Source organism: Terrapene carolina, unplaced genomic scaffold, assembly GCF_002925995.2.
Source record: "Terrapene carolina triunguis isolate 2854851 unplaced genomic scaffold, T_m_triunguis-2.0 Scaffold68, whole genome shotgun sequence".
In the NCBI taxonomy this organism is placed as follows: domain Eukaryota; kingdom Metazoa; phylum Chordata; order Testudines; family Emydidae; genus Terrapene; species Terrapene triunguis.
Window position 1 is genome coordinate 75,889,574 of NW_020664419.1, and position 16,604 is coordinate 75,906,177.

Consider the following 16,604-nt stretch of genomic DNA (forward strand, 5'->3'; position numbering starts at 1 on the left):
ACCAGATGAGAAGCCAAAATATCGGGACCGCCACAGCCTTTTCAATTGTTACACTCACCCGTCCGAGTCTTCGGAGGCACTTCGGTGGCAGGTAATAAGCCTTGCCGCCAAAGAAGGAAGTACCCTCCGCCGAAATGCCGCTGAGACCCGAACGTGCCGGGTGAGTGTAACAATTGAAAAGGCGCTCCCCTGCCTGTCACCACCGCCCAGAGCAACAAGAAAAAAAAAAAACAACGCCCGAAACAAAATATCGGGACAACTGGTGTCCTGACCGTACTTTGGTCGGGACGCATGACAAACTGCTTGATATCGGGACAGTCCCGATTTTATTGGGACATCTGGTCACCCTAACGAGGGGGCTCTGGGCTGGGGCAGGGGGTTGGGATGCAAGAGGGGGTGCAAGGTGCAGGCTCCAGCCGGGAGGCGCTTACCACAGGCAGCTCCCGGTCGGCTGCCTGCCTGTCCTGGCCCCACACCGCTCCTGGAAGCAGCTGGCTGCTGTCACGTCTCTGCTCTCACGTCCATGCACTGCCTGCACCCGCAAGCGCTGCCCCCGCGTGGCAGGGACAGTGCTGGGGGCGGGGGCAGCGCACAGAGCCGTCTCACTCAGACACACACATCCCCGGGGCCACAGAGATGTGCCAGCAGCCAGCCGCTTCCAGGAGTGGCATGGGGCCAGGGAAGACAGGCAGCCTGCATGAGCCCCGCTGCGCTGCCGGCTTCTGGTGGCCAGAGATCGCAATCAACTGGCAGAGGCTCCAGGATCGACCAGTCGATCGCGATCGACCCGTTGGTGACCACTGATGTAGACCATGCTTTGTATTAAGGTTTTTCATTTGAAAAACACTTGATTCTTATTTTGGCAAGTTATTTGAACATGTTAGAGTGTGCTTGATCATTCAAGTTTTGTTTATATGTAACCTTCTACTGAAGATGTTATAGGTCCCCTTCTGAGCCAATCTGCAGAGAATTTGAGTTGTTTCAACCACCATCTGGGAAGCCTTGTCTCTTTAGCTCAACCTATACTAGTTCAATCTTTTAGCTCTGGAAGTGCTTGGTCCAGCCCCTGCTGTGTTGGCTAAGATAGCAGCTGTCACACATACATTCATGATTATAATGTTATACCTACTTTGGGCTCAATTCTGTCCTCAATTACATGGTAAAACACCTATTGATTTCAATCTGAATTAAACTGAGGGGCAGGGTTGATTTTGTTTATACTGCGAAATATGCTGTTTAATACCTTCTCATACAGTCTCTTAACTTTTTTCTGGAAAATAGCTTTGTTTGGAGACTACTGGCAAGAGATGTTGAAAACTAATGTGAATTAGTGGTTAAGAATCAAATTCTGTTCTCACATGGGAGACCAGAATTTGGCTTTTAATACTGTTGTACCAGTGTGAAATGAGAGAAAAATTTGGGTATGTATATCTGAATTATAGTTTAACGTTAGTGAACAGTGTTTTTACAATACATTGTTTATCAACTGTAGATAGAAAAACTTAGGGTTCAGTGGTGATTGGCTGAGTGATAATTGTAAAGAATAATTTATTTGATAAATTTTGCCTCTTTATGTTTGTGAATTGCCTGCAAAAAGACAGTGAACTGACTGTGAACAAATCTATTCTTGATTTCATTCATTATTCAGAGTTATTCACTGCATCATTCTGCAGTAATTCTTAGTCCATGGCTTTGTTCATGAGCAGTTAGTTGTGAGTATTAAAAATCTGAATTATTCTGATTGGACAGATAGGTCATGTGGTATGTTTCCTGACTTGGATGAGTGTAAGTCTTAGAATCAGGTTGTGAATTATTATAAGCTTGGAATTCACTTTCTGGAATTCAGGATTCAGTCCCAAAGTAGCTCAGAAGGTAATCCATGACACCAATTTCTGTTCAATTAGTAACATAATCTTTTTTCCCTGTGCATTGCTTCATGGATCTGTGTGGATACATATGGATCTTTTAAAGATCTGTTTTACAATGTTTCACTAGTCCACTAGAAACTGCTGGTGCCAAAGCAGAAAAGAGAGCTCTAAAACAAATGACAGGCAAGGATGCAATCATATTAGTGAACACAAAAATAAAACATCTTTAAAATGTACTGAGAGTTTGACAAAAAAACAGTGGGATAAGGAAATTTAACGTAGACGCTAAAACTCTAGCATTAACCTTTTCTCTTTTCCTAGGTATTGTAGACCAAAAGATACGTAACAGTATGCATAGATCTGATCCTCTTTTAATACTCCCATGTAAAGGGCTAAATGAAACATCAGCTTTAATTTCTGAACATTCTTGATTTTATTGTAGACCCCAAACCTGCAAAGAGCTCTGCACAGATGGAGTCTTGTTCCACTGGGAGCTCCTTGCAGTGTCGAGGTCTTAAGATCTCATCCTACAGTCTTTGCTCAGGCAAAACTCCCACTGGAGTCACAGGCTTCACAGCCCTAACTGTAACTTAAATGTATTTCTCTGTGTGTTGCATCTTTTTCTAATATTGATTGTTAAAAACAAGAGGAAACGCTTTTGTCATAAGTGTGTGACAGCTGGGATAATAGAGGATGACTCCAGGGCATTAAGCTGTCCGTTGTAAATACATATTAATGGACTTTAAAAAATGCAAGTAGTGTCATAAATACATTAAGAACTTTTATAATGCCTATTATTGACCCACTCCCATGAGCCACGTTAGCACAGTTGTAGGATTTGTCACTTCCCGCCTCTTTTTTTATGGGGGGAGGGTCTGTTGCTTACAATGTGTTTGTATAATGCCTAGCACAAATGGGGCCCTGAACTCAACTAGAACTTCTAGGTGCTACTGTCATTTTACTACAGTTATGACTACTGCTACAAATCAGTTACTAATAGACCCAGGGGTGTGGCAAGTATGTTGAAAAGTACACGCTATCTGATATTAACTTGCCCTCACCCTGTGAGAAAGGGCCTTTGCGAGACTCCTGTGATCTTCTCACCAGGGAAAATGCTTTGAAAACAGCTACTGCTCAGTGCAATCTGATGCATTCTTCTTGGGCTCAGTCCAGCTCATACTGAAATCAACAGCTGTTTTTCCGCTAACAACTTGATCAGCCAGGGATAAGAGTAATTTGTTTTTAGTATGAGCCGGGGAGACCTCGCCCACCCGCAAAGGGGAAGGGCCCCATCCCCCCCCCCCCCCACTCGAGCCCTGAACCAGCCCAACCCCACCGGCCACCGCTGATAACGAGAGTGAGCCGAGGGGACCTTGCCCGCCCGCAAGGGGGAAGGGGCCTATATACCCCCCCCCCGATGGGCCTTATCCCTTGAACCCTGAACCCACCCAACCTCCCCGGCCACCGCCAATGCCAAGAGTGAGCCGGGGGGACCTCGCCCACCCGCAAGGGGGAAGGGACCTATTAACCCCCCCCACCCCGCTGGCCCTTTTTCCCTGAACCCCAAACCTACCCAACCTAACTGAATCCCACCACGTGAGGGTCGCCCCATCACCATTACCCAGCCCACCTACTTGTACCCATGACTATTTGTACCCTCTATGTGGATGATTGACCCTCACCGCTTACCAACTGTGCCTTGATCTCGCCCACTGCTTACCCCGCCCATTGGAGACATCACAGTCTGTATGTATTATGTGTGCTGCCAACCCTGACATAACAACATCCTCCCCATACTCTGTATGTTCCCCCAATGACCGACAACTGACTCTTCAAATCTTTTACCGTTTATTTTTAAATATTCTCTAATAAAATTTAAAGAAGGCATAAACTCCACTAGAAGCAGCGAAATATCTTTCCTTTGCTCATTCTCTCTCCCCTCCCCCCATTCAAGCACTTATCAATAAATGGTGAATTATGACCAATTAAGTCTCTGATCATGCAGTGACTTAGGCGCGTGGTTAACTTTATGTGCTATGGACCAGATTTTTAAAGGTTTTTACGTGCCTAAAGCTGCAGATATGCCTTAGTGTGAATTTTCAAATCCTGCTAGGTGCCTATCTGCATCTTTAGATAACTAAAATATCTTTAAAAATCTGGCGTTCTGGCCCCATTGCAGCAAAGTACTTAAACCTATGAGTAGTCCCAAAGTCAGTGTTCATCCCAGGGTTGAACGTGACTAGCTAACACACATAGGTGGGTAGGTGTAACTTGAGCTCGGGCAGTTCTTTGTTCTGCATGCATGTGCATGCAGGCACGCACACACACTCACAAAAATATAAGGGACCATTGCAAAGCACACATCATAGCTTAAGTGGCAAATGCCTGGCTATACTTTTGAGTGTGGTATTCAGCTTATGAGAGAGGAAGGTATTCTTTCATTCCATAGCTGCTAATGAATTGTTGGTATAGTAACTATTGGCTGAAATAATAGCAAATCAACTCGTAGTCAGAAAATATTTAAACAGGATAAAAATTGCTACTGTGAAGATAGCACAATCTGTAGAAGAGTTTGAAACAAAAAGAGAAGGAAGTATTGTTTGTGAAGAGAAGCACCTGTCTAGTGGTTAAAGCACGAGCCTGGAAGTTGGGAAATTCGGGTTTTGCCACAGACATGCTGTGTAATCCTGGGGAAGTCACTTAATTTGCAGCTAGCGAGGGATTTGAAGGGCAACAAGAAGGGTTTCTTCAGGTATGTTAGGAACAAGAAGAAAGTCAAGGAAAGTGTGGGCCCCTTACTGAATGAGGGAGGCAGCCTAGTGACAGAGGATGTGGAAAAAGCTAATGTACTCAATGCTTTTTTTGCCTGTCTTCACGAACAAGGTCAGCTCCCAGACTACTGTACTGGGCAGCACAGCATGGGGAGGAGGTGACCAGCCCTCTGTGGAGAAAGAAGTGGTTCAGGACTATTTAGAAAAGCTGGACGAGCACAAGTCCATGGGGCCGGATGCATCCGAAGGTGCTAAAGGAGTTGGCGGATGTGATTGCAGAGCCATTGGCCATTATCTTTGAAAACTCATGGCGATCTGGGGAGGTCCCGGATTACTGGAAAAAGGCAAATGTAGTGCCCATCTTTAAAAAAAGGAAGAAGGAGGATCCAGGGAACTACAGGCCAGTCAGCCTCACCTCAGTCCCTGGAAAAATCATGGAGCAGGTCCTCAAGGAATCAATTCTGAAGCACTTAGAGGAGAGGAAAGTGATCAGGAACAGTCAGCAAAGTCTTGCCTGACTAACCTAATTGCCTTCTATGACGAGATAACTGGCTCTGTGGATGAGGGGAAAGCAGTGGATGTGTTATTCCTTGACTTTAGCAAAGCTTTTGATACGGTCTCCTACAGTATTCTTGCCAGCAAGTTAAAGAAATATGGGCTGGATGAATGGACTATAAGGTGGATAGAAAGCTGGCTAGATCATCGGGCTCAACGGGTAGTGATCAATGGCTCCATGTCTAGTTGGCAACCAGTATCAAGCGCAATGTCCCAAGGGTCGGTCCTGGGACCGGTTTTGTTCAATATCTTCATTAATGATCTGGGGGATGGTGTGGACTGCACGTGCAGCAAGTTTGCAGATGACACTAAACTGGGAGGAGTGGTAGATACGCTGGAGGGTAGGGATAGCATACAGAGGGACCTAGACAAATTAGAGGATTGGGCCAAAAGTAATCTGATGAGGTTCAACAAGGACAAGTGCAGAGTCCTGCACTTAGGACGGAAGAATCCCATGCACTGCTACAGACTAGGGACCGAATGACTAGGCAGCAGTTCTGCAGAAAAGGACCTAGGGGTTACAGTGGACGAGAAGCTGGATATGAGTCAACAGTGTGCCCTTGTTGCCAAGAAGGATAATGGCATTTTGGGCTCTATAAGTAGGGGCATTGCCAGCAGATCGAGGAACGTGATCGTTCCCCTCTATTCGGCATTGGTGTCCAGTTTTGGGCCCACATTACAAGAAGGATGTGGAAAAATTGGAAAGAGTCCAGCGGAGGGCAACAAAAATGATTAGGGGGCTGAAGCACATGACTTATGAGGAGAGGCTGAGGGAACTGGGATTGTTTAGTCTGCAGAAGAGAAGAATGAGGGGGAATTTGATAGCTGCTTTCAACTACCTGAAAGGGGGTTCCAAAGAGGATGGATCTAGCCTGTTCTCAGTGGTACCAGATGACAGAACAAGGAGTAATGGTCTCAAGTTGCAGTGGGGGAGGTTTAGGTTGGATATTAGGAAAAACGTTTTCACTGGGAGGGTGGTGAAGCACTGGAATGGGTTACCTAGGGAGGTGGTGGAATCTCCTTCCTTAGAGGTTTGTAAGGTCAGGCTTGACAAAGCCCTGGCTGGGATGACTTAGTTGGGGATTGGTCCTGCTTTGAGCAGGGGGTTGGACTAGATGACTTCCTGAGGTCCCTTCCAACCCTGATATTCTATAATTCTATGAATTTCTCTGTGGGGGAGTTTCCTCATCTCTTAGCATGAAGATAATATTACTTTCCTACCTCAGAGGGGTGATGCCAAGCTTAAATCATGAAAGTGTGTAAAGTGTTTTGAGAATTTTGAATGGAAGGTGCTGTAGAAAGACAAAATGTTGTTGTTGTTATTATATAAAGCAAAAGTGTATATGTGAGGGAAGAGGGAGAGAGAGAGAGGACAAACATACCAACCAGGATGCAGTTTGATGTATGTTGGCTGCTAAGATTAAGTCAATGAATATTCAGTTATTTCTTGTAGCATGGTAACCAACATACATCTAATACAGGTAACTTTTTTCCAGATATTTCAGCCGTTGAAGTGACACTCAGCTCTGATTCTTGGAATTTGTCAGAAACATTTCAGTTGAAAAGGTAAGAGTTTGTTTTCTAAATATGTTCACTAAGGGCTGTGTATCTGAGGTGTGTGCATGTTATTTTTTTAAAGTATTTAAAAAGGGGGATGCACTTCAATAGAGGCCGAGAAATCCCTTTTCCTGGCCTATATCCTCTCCTCTTTTTTGTGGCTTTATAAAGCTGCTTTCATGTGGTGTCTGTTTTAAAATCAAATGATAAAAAGAGATATTTCTTATAAGCCCCTGGCAGCTACAGGAGAGTTGTTATAACAGTGCTAACTCCCACTGAAATAATAAAGGCTGTAACCTGGAAATCAGCGGACATTTTACCTGTGTAAGGGCTGAGGGCCATGTTGTACCCTCCCATGGTCTAACCTGGATGAATGGATACAGAAGACCCAGAAAAGTGTGTGAAGTTCATCTTAAAGTGTTTGCTCCTATTAAAGCAGTGATGCCATTTGTTGTGATGTTAACAGCAGAAAGTAACACCTAATGAAATAGTAGTAATATTGAAACCTGAGGAGCAGTTATATCTACACATCCATTCTTTAGCACCCTATTCTGGGCTTATTTTGCACTGAGAATTCTTACTGAGAGCAGTGGGAGTTACTCATACAGGATGTGGGTAGATTATGAACAAGATTATATATATGACAGGGTTGCCTGCGATAGCAGGGGACTGGATTTAATGCTCCAAGGAGGTCCCTTCCAGTTCTATGTCCTGTGTTCCTATACCCCTTAATCAACACTTTTCCTTTTCTGACTGTAATAAACATTGAGATAGGGAAGAGTTGCAGGGAGCCTCTCTTCTTTCTGCTTGGTGGGTAGAACACTGGAGATTATAACACAGATAAGTGTTTTGCTCATTTTAATATAGTTTAAAGATTTACAGTGTTGTTCTGTTAGGTTTGTACTTTTTGCATAACTTGAAATTTCATGTTCACAAATGTATTTCTTAATGTATTTGCTTAATCCCTGTATTTGATGCAAACTATCTGTTTTATGTATTGCCAGTTGCTCAAGATGTATCAGCACTGGTGTTTGTGCCTTCTGTGAAAGAAAGCATATCTCTCCCTTTGTTGCCTGCAAGTCTGATGATTCTGGGCAAGTTCAGGTAAAATTCTTTGGGATTTATAGAATTTAACATTTTCTGTGGTACCTTTTTTATTATTTAAGCAAATGTATGTTTCCTATTCATTTTGATGTGACAGAATGTTTGGAATTTTTCAGGATGATTGTCATCTGATTGACAAACAAGGGGATGTGCCAGCCACTACTGCTTCCCTAATGAAAGCTACTACACAGATGTCAGAGGTTAGCTAACATTTTTAGATAGATGTAAATGATGCACAAATTGATCAGGGGAAATGCTCATATTAAAGGAGGGAAGGTTGGAAGGAAGGCAAGGGTAATTATAAGACAATTAATTGGTATATAATTAGTGCACAAGCTTGTTATTAATTATATTATTTATATTAAATAGCGCTTAGTGGCACAAACTAGGATTCGGGCTCCACTCTGCTAGGTGTTGTACATATACATAGAAAGAGACAGTATTTCCCTCAAACACCATACAAAGTACTGTGACAAAGTTCCTCCTCTATCTTGGTGGGTCCTGCGCTTATTGGCGGATTTTCTTGCCTCAGAGATTCACCATGTGGGTTGGGGAACAGCCCAGAAACCTTCCCCTCTGGAAGAACCCACAGTCCAGGTCAATTCTCTACCCCCAAATGCCCCCTAAAAAGATGATTATGAGCAAGACTTAATACAGCGTTCTGGTGTTTTTGAGGTACTAGGATCTGCTGTACCTTCTGCCCCTGTACTGGTGCAACCCGGTATAAGAGATCCTTCTTCATTATGAAGTAGGGTCCTGGTCTCTGGGTTTTCCCTTCCACGGGGACCCCATCTATTTCAGTCACCTCCTTCCTAATGTTGTCATACCTTGGGTCTTCTGCCTGGTCCCGTCCAAAATTTCCTCTCCCGGGGCTAATCTGCCCAAGATCTAGGGGCCCAGTCTCTGTTGCCTCTACTGGTTCAGAAGCATTAGGGTGGGGGTCAGACTCAGGTGCTTCTCCCTCCTGCGTGGCCTCCTTTTCAGCTGCGCGGGTCCGCCTACCTACAAGAGCGACCCTCTGGCTTTGGGTCAGTATTCGGGTTCCCAAGGCCTTAGCTGCCTTTCTTTCCCTTTTTGTCTTTCTACCCTGTCTGGGAGTGGAGAACAAATCTGGGGATATTTCAGAGAAGATTGGGGGTTGACAGTCTGCTGTGGATGCCTCATCAATTTTAGGGTCCCCATCTTTCTCCAGTCCCCCTACTGGGAGTAAGTTTCCAAACCCTGGGAAGTCCCTCCCTATGAGCACCGGGTATGGGAGTTTAGGTACTACACCTGCTGCTACCTCAGTAGTGTTCCCTTGGATCTCGATTTTTACTGGGATGGTGAGGTAGTAACTAACTGTCCCATGGACACATGTTATCCCCGTACGTTTAGCCTGCAGCAGCTGACTACGCTTCACGAGCTTCCCTGAGATAAGTGTGATAGCACTCCCCGAATCAACCAGTGCCGTGGTCCCTACCCCATTTAGTTTCACTGGTCTGGTATACATATGTGGGGTTAGTGAGACCCCCACAAGGTGGATTAGGGAGCATGGATCTGCCCAGTTCCCCAGGTTACACTGCATAGGCTCCTCAGCATTGGGACACTGTGCAGCTATGTGTCCCCACTCCCCGCAGGCATAACATCTGTATGGAGCCCTAGGCGTTCCCCGGTCTCTTGGTTTGGGCAGTCTAACATCACGATCCTCTTCTCCCTCAGTGCTCCGACTCTTTGTGGCCTCTGATGGGCCTTCAGCCTCTCTCTTTTTCCACGTGGGCCCTCCTGGTGGCCCAGTCACCCGAACTTTAGGGCTTGGTGCTGCTAGTTTAACCCGGGGTGCCTCTTCCTTAACTGGTCGGGTCAGGTCCCTCGCTGTCCTTCGCCTCTCTACCAGGGCGACAACCTCGTCATAGGTGGAGGGTTCGTTCTGGCTTACCCAGGCACGAAGGTCTGGTGGTAGTCCCCTCATGTATCGGTCGATGACCAGAACCGCTACTATCTCTTCCGGACTCCGGGACTCTGTTTGCAACCACTTTCGTGCGAGATGGATGAGGTCATACAATTGGGACCGCGGGGTTTTGTCTTCCTGGTACCTCCAACCATGATACTGCTGGGCCCGCACTGCTGTCGTTACCCCAGATCTGGCCAGGATCTCTGCTTTCAGCTGTGGGTAGTCTGCCGCAGCCTCTTCAGGCAGATCATGGTAGGCCTTCAGGGCCTCCCCACACAGGAATGGGGCAAGGATGCCAGACCACTGATCTCGAGGCCAGGCCTCCCGTAGGTCTGTCCTCTCAAAGGCCAGAAGGTATGCCTCTACATCATCCTCCCATGTCATTTTCTGCAGCCAATGGCTGGCCCGTATGAGCCGCGTCCCATCATGGCCGCAATTCAGCTCTGTAAGGGACTTTACCTGGTTTACCAGTTCCCGCAACATAGCTCGGTCTTGAGCAGCCTGGTCCATCAGCAGGCGATTAGTCTCTTGCTGCAGCCGCACTGCCTCCTGTTGGGCGGCTGCCTGGACACGGGTAGCCTCCTGCTGGGCCGCCGTAGCATGTATCAGTGCCCGCACTACATCATCCATTGTGGTGAAAAAAAAATAAACCCTCTCCCTTTTTTTTGTTTTTGTTTTTTTTGTTTTTTTTGTTGCAAGCCAGCTGATTGCCACGGGCAGGAGCGAGGGGGGAGGAGCGAGGACGCGGTGTGCGGAGTAAAGGGGGGAGAGGGAGGGAAGAAGAGGCGGGGTAAGGGTGGGGGGTTGGGGGGAGGGGGGGTGGCGTAAGCGGGCCGAGGGTTGAGCCCCCCGCCCCTGCTGCTTGCAGAGTAGGGGAAACTGCTGCTGCACAAGGTGCTTCTCCTAGCCTACAGCACCTTCAGCCTCCTTGCCTGCCTCATTGTCTCCAGTGCCAGTGGGCTGTGCCTGTGTGGAGTAAGGCGGGGGCACCTCCCAACTATAGTACTGTACTGTATGGCAAAAAAAAATTCCCTGGAACCTAACCCCCCCCCCCCATTTACATTCATTCTTATGGGGAAATTGGATTCACTTAACATCTTTTCACTTAAAGTCGCATTTTTCAGGAACATAACTACAACGTTAAGCGAGGAGTTACTGTACATAGAAAGTTGCTACCTATTTGGTTTCTCATTTTCTGTGAGATAGCATGGCTGCTATAAATAGATGCTAAGGGGGAATATAGTATTCTTATCTCTACTTCTCTTGATATGTCCGCCTAATACCTTATACATCAAGATGAGTTACCTCTCAATCCAGCTGCTAGGCTTGATGGTGAAGTGTTTGAACAAAATAATAAGATCACTTTTGGTTTTCAAACAGAAAAATGGGACTGTAGTATGTGCACATCTGAACATTAATATTTTGGAGTTGATGTGTGCATAGAGTGTTAGCACTGCAGAGAGAACAGAGCAAACTCCTCTATGCCTCATTTCCAAGTGCATTAGTGTGGAATTGGTAAACGGTTGGAATTTTGAAAGATGGTTTTCTCCCACATGCCTTATCTTGGAGACACCGTGCTGGACAAAGCTGTTGAAGCATTAAAAAGCAATGGAAAGGCAGATATTGTTTAGACTCAATTGAAACATTCAAAAGGCTTTAAAACTGCAGCTGAAATCCTGCTTTTTCTTTTATTCTGAAGGTTGGAATTTTTATTTTGGCTTTAGAACTTTAGGGTCCAACAGTGGCTGGACCTGCACAGGAGCATTAGAAAGGGGGAAAGGCCACAAGAAACCCTCTGCCCATTGGCAATCCACCCAGGGCACAGCCATAATTTGGCTGCAGGGCGCAGGATGGCTAGTCCTGCTCTGAGAGGTCTGTATCTAGTGGGCTGAAGTAGGGAACTGTGCTTCCTTACAGCCCATGAACCAGCTGACCTATAATGGGGCAATGCTGTCTACACCTTCCAAGATGCAGCAAAAGCCTTTTGCCCAGGACACTTCCCTCAGCACCAGTTGAGGCATTATGCCATTCAAATCAGAGTGGGCAAGATCACCAATTGGTGTAAATTGGTGTAGCTCCATCGAGATCAGTGACCATGTGCTGACGTACACCAGCTAAAGATGTGGCTCAATATCTCCAAGTCCTGCGGCTCAGACAGCAAGTTCCCTCTCTTTGTGTATCTCTCTAAGTATTTATACTGCACTCATCAGTGTGGTAGCTGAGCACCTTACAAAGAGTTTAAAAATATCACCCTGTTTCTTTCCTGTTTTCCTCCCTGTTGTTGCTGGGGGCAGGTCTACACTACCCGCCGGATTGGCGGGTAATGATCGATCTATCCGGGGTCGATTTATCGCTGTGGAAGAAACAATATCCACTCTCAGGTTGGAATCAACAAAATCAGAGACAGCTTTATTCAAGCAATTGCAAGGGAAGAATACAGCTGGTAGAGAGTATTTCTGCCTCAGTTTCTCCAAAGTACAAACAATATCACACAAGCATTTATACATTTTAATGGCATGCATTAATTAAAAACATCTGCAGTTTGTTTATATTATGTCCTGCCCATTCCTGTATTTTCTCACTTCTGTTCTCAAAACATCGCTATCTCAAGGCTGGGTCACGCTGACTCTACTCTGCTGTCTCTTACTCGCTTCTGACGTGAGCCCTTATTCTACAGGTCTTGCGATATTAGGCTAAGACTTAGCATGACAGTTGCTCTGTTTCTTACAACTGAGAAGCCTATATTTAAATCCTTTAACCCTGTTTCCACATCGCGTCTAGTCTAGACGTGATAAATCGATCCCCGAGTGCTCTCCCATCGACTCCAGTACTCCACCCCTGCGAGAGGCATAAGCGGAGTCGATGGGGGAGCGGCAGCAGTCGACTCAGCGCCGTGAAGACGCCGCGGTAAGTCGACCTAAATACGTCGACTTCAGCGACGCTATTCTCGTAGCTGAAGTTGCGTATCTTAGATCGATCCCCCCCCAGTGTAGACCAGGGCTGGGAGTCTCTCAGCTGAGTTTTGCATGTGCAAGTGGGGAAGTTAACAGTGGTGTTCTGACGCAGAAGTGAGTGATCTAGACATGGGGCTGCTGGCTGACACATCTGTCTCTCCCACATTCACGAGATCATAGTTTCACTGTTCCAGAGAAACTCCTGTTGTTGTGGGCAGCCAGGGGTCATGTAGAGAAGCAGTCGCCCAAGTAGCTTGGGTCAGCACTGTTCAGAGCTCTGAATATCAGCACTAAATCTTTTAATTTGATTTTGTGTTCAGTGAGGAAGCTAATTCCATTTTGCCCAGGAAAAGCATTATTTTGCAATGAAACTTGAGCATCTTTCTGTTTGATGATTTCTACTTTTTAATAAGAAATGAATTAAATTTTAAGTATCCTACGTGCCTTTAATATGAGCTCCTTTTCCCTGCTGAACTTGCACCCTCCTTTCTTATATGTCAGCAGTAAAATGAGACTTAGAGCAATCCTACTTTCTAATGGGGCTTGTTACTCAGTTTTGTGAATGTCCTTTTATGCTGCTCTGGCAACGTAAAGGGATCTCAGTGGGGTGGAAATGGCTCACTGAGACTGTTCCCTGTGAAGAGGACCTCCCGAGCCAGTTTAGAGCTGGCATAAGGATTTTACACTAGCTGTCCTCCCACTTCCAGGTGTAGAGCATTGGTTGTTGGCATGATGTGGGTATAGCCAGCGTCTACTGCTCTGTAATTATTCTCTGCTTCCCAGGGCTCCAGGTATTCAGGGTGTAAATTAAAGCATCCCTAAAGCTGCTCTAACTTACTTCAGAGGTCAGATAGGCCTGTGCCAAAGACCCTGCATATGGGAAGCGCCCGCCATAGCTTAAAGCATCAGAGTTCCCCACTATCCTCTGGCCATGCACAAATTGCAGGAACAGAGTAATGGAGAATCAGGCCCTGTATTATATTTTAAGTTGAAAGTTGCTGTTTAAAAGATGACTATTCTAAGTGCTTTAAAAATCCACATGCTGACTTGGATTATCTTGAAATTTGTTGTGCTTCATGGGACTGTGGGGTAGAGTTACTGGTTCAAACTTGGGGTTATTTGAGCAAAGCGTTCCTGATTTACAGCCCTCCTAAAAATTATGTGTTTTCAAAATCACCTGGTTCTTATAATGTTACTTGCACACACCTGGCACTCAAGCCATGACCCTAATCCTTTGCACACTGATCTGAGCCACTCAGGATTTATCTCCACTAGGGTACAGTACTCACTGTCCCTTCAGAGAAGCAATATTTCAAAAACGGTTGAGGGTTAAGTTTAGAACTCCAGGTCAGCTCAAGCCTTTTGCACTGAGACCAAAGTTTATGCTTAAGAGCTGATATTTTGAAGTGCTCTAAAATCCCCATTCAGACTCTGATTTTACTTTAGAAGTATTGTCAAGGAAATTAGCATTTGTTGAATAGAGAGAAGATGAAAGGCTCTAGTAAGCAGTTGGGGTAATGTGATCATGCTCTTCAGCTGTTTCCTGAATAGTGGGACTGAGCGTGATCAGACTAAGTGTGATCAGAGGAAAGCAAGTTGCTGGGTCATTGGGTCCTGGGGTTTCTGATACATAGTTCCCTAACATAAGCTGCTCATAACATTTTCAGATTTTGATTTTTTTTTTATGCAGAGCTAGGGAATACAGGGGAATAGAGCTGTGCAGAGTGGGGGTTCTGTACATTTGCTAACCTTCTCCCCTTAGAGCTGTGCTTTGGCTCAGCTACTCAGTGGCCATGCCACCCATAGGTGACAACCTATATTAATATAAGGAGTTATCCAGATACTGTGGTTAAAGAGCCAGTCCAATGACTAGAGCTTTGATGAAAAACTGGGTTTCTAGAAATACCATTTTTCTACATATACTTGATGACCAAGAGGTCATCCTCAAAAGGGCCATTGCCCTCTGGGAGCTCAGAAGCACTGACAGAGCAGAGTCATAATGGAGGGAAGTTGGGTACCTTCCACTCCAGTGACATACTTGGAGGGGAAGGGAAGAGGCGCCATCGGTGACCTCCCCCACTCCTACCCCCCTGCCCTACAACAATCCCCATCCCTCAAAAATTCCTCCCATGGCTGCTCTACCAGGTCAAGGGAGGGGCTTAGAGGCTTCTCTTCCCTTCAGTGCTCCTTGATCAAGGGACTCCCTCCCTCCATGATGCCTCCAGCAGTGCGGAAGGGGCTCCAGGCTCACCCTTCCTCACTAGTGCTGCTGCTTCTAGGGAAGAAAGGGAGGCCACAGCAGTGTAGGAGAGAAGTGGAGGGGGTCAGAGCTATGTCTTGGGGGATTTAGGGTGGTCTTCAGCCCTGCCCCCCCAACCCCCCCATCTATATCCCTAATTCCTGTCCACCCTTCAAAACATGTCCCTGGTTACTCAGTGTTAGTACCTGCATCCTCTGCCCTGCTCTTCAACCCGTGCTGCCCTCACCCCCCCACCACACACACAAACTGATGCTCAGCCCTCCATAGGGAGTGTGACGGGTTGGATCACAGAAACCCCCTTGGGAGCCGCCACCCGATGTGCCAAGACTACCCCTGCTTCTGTTTTCCCTGCCAGCTCAGGACTCCAGCACCCCGTCTTGCTGAGCGAGACACTCCAGTCTGGCTCCAACACAGACCAAGGGTCTGAATCACTTGTCCCAAAGCTGCAAGTTTACCCAAAAACAGCTCACAGGAGTGTGCTTGTCTTTAGCGCTCAGATGCCCAACTCCCAATGGGGTCTAAACCCAGATAAATCCGTTTTACCCTGCATAAAGCTTATGCAGGGCAAACTCATAAATTGTTCGCCCTCTATAACACTGATAGAGAGATATGCACAGCTGTTTGCTCCCCCAGGTATTAATACATACTCTGAGTAAATTACTAAATAAAAAGTGATTTTATTAAATACAGACAGTAGGATTTAAGTGGTTCAAAGTAGTAACAGACAGAACAAAGTAAGTCACAAGCAAAATAAAATAAAATGCGCAAATCTATGCCTAATCAAACTAAATACAGATAATCTCACCCTCAGAGATGCTTCAGTAAGTTTTTCTCAGACTGGACACCTTCCAGGCCTGGGCACAATTCTTTCCCCTGGTACAGCTCTTGTTCCAGCTTAGGTGTTATCTAGGGGCTTCTCCATGATGGCTCCTCTCACTCTCTCTTCTCTTCCACCCCTTTATATATCTTTTGCATAAGGCGGGAATCCTTTGTCCCTCTGGGTTTCCACCCCCCCTCACTGGAAAAGCACCAGGTTAAAGATGGATTCCAGTTCAGGTGACATGATCACATGTCACTGCAAGACTTCATTACTCACTTGCCAGCACACACATATACAGGAAGACTCAAAGGTAAATACAGCCATCTGCAGACAATGGGAGTCATCAAGATTCCAAACCATCCTTAATGGCCCACACTTTACATAATTACAATAGGCCCTCAGAGTTATGTTTTATATTTCTAGTTTTAGATACAAGAGTGGTACATTTCTACAAATAGGATGATCACACTCAGTAGATTATGAGCTTTGTAATGATACCTTACAAGAGACCTTTTGCATGAAGCATATCCCAATTACATTACATTCACTTATATTTTTATAAAACCATACAGACTGCACAACGTCACAGGGAGGACTTGGCTATGCTGGACTGGCAGAGATAAGGGAGACAAGGAGACTTTGTAGAGGCAGTGAAGTATACAGCCAGTGCATTCTGTGGCCAAGGAGTCAGAGGCAGTGAAGAGGAAGAGCTGTGCTGTGGTAAATGGAGAAGCTGATAAATTCATAGATTCATAGATTCTAGGACTGGAAGGGACCTCGAGAGG

General features: G+C 45.9%; 1 protein-coding gene across 1 annotated transcript in view; it reads left to right on the forward strand.

Moving 5' to 3' along the window:
* The window catches only part of PLXNC1 (plexin C1), a 96,300-nt gene that overhangs the window by 28,113 nt on the left and 51,583 nt on the right, over window positions 1–16,604 (forward strand). Inside the window, 3 exon segments of the mRNA XM_029910854.1 lie at window positions 6,700–6,760; window positions 7,756–7,855; window positions 7,972–8,055. Of these exon segments, the coding sequence (XP_029766714.1) occupies window positions 6,700–6,760; window positions 7,756–7,855; window positions 7,972–8,055 (245 nt within the window).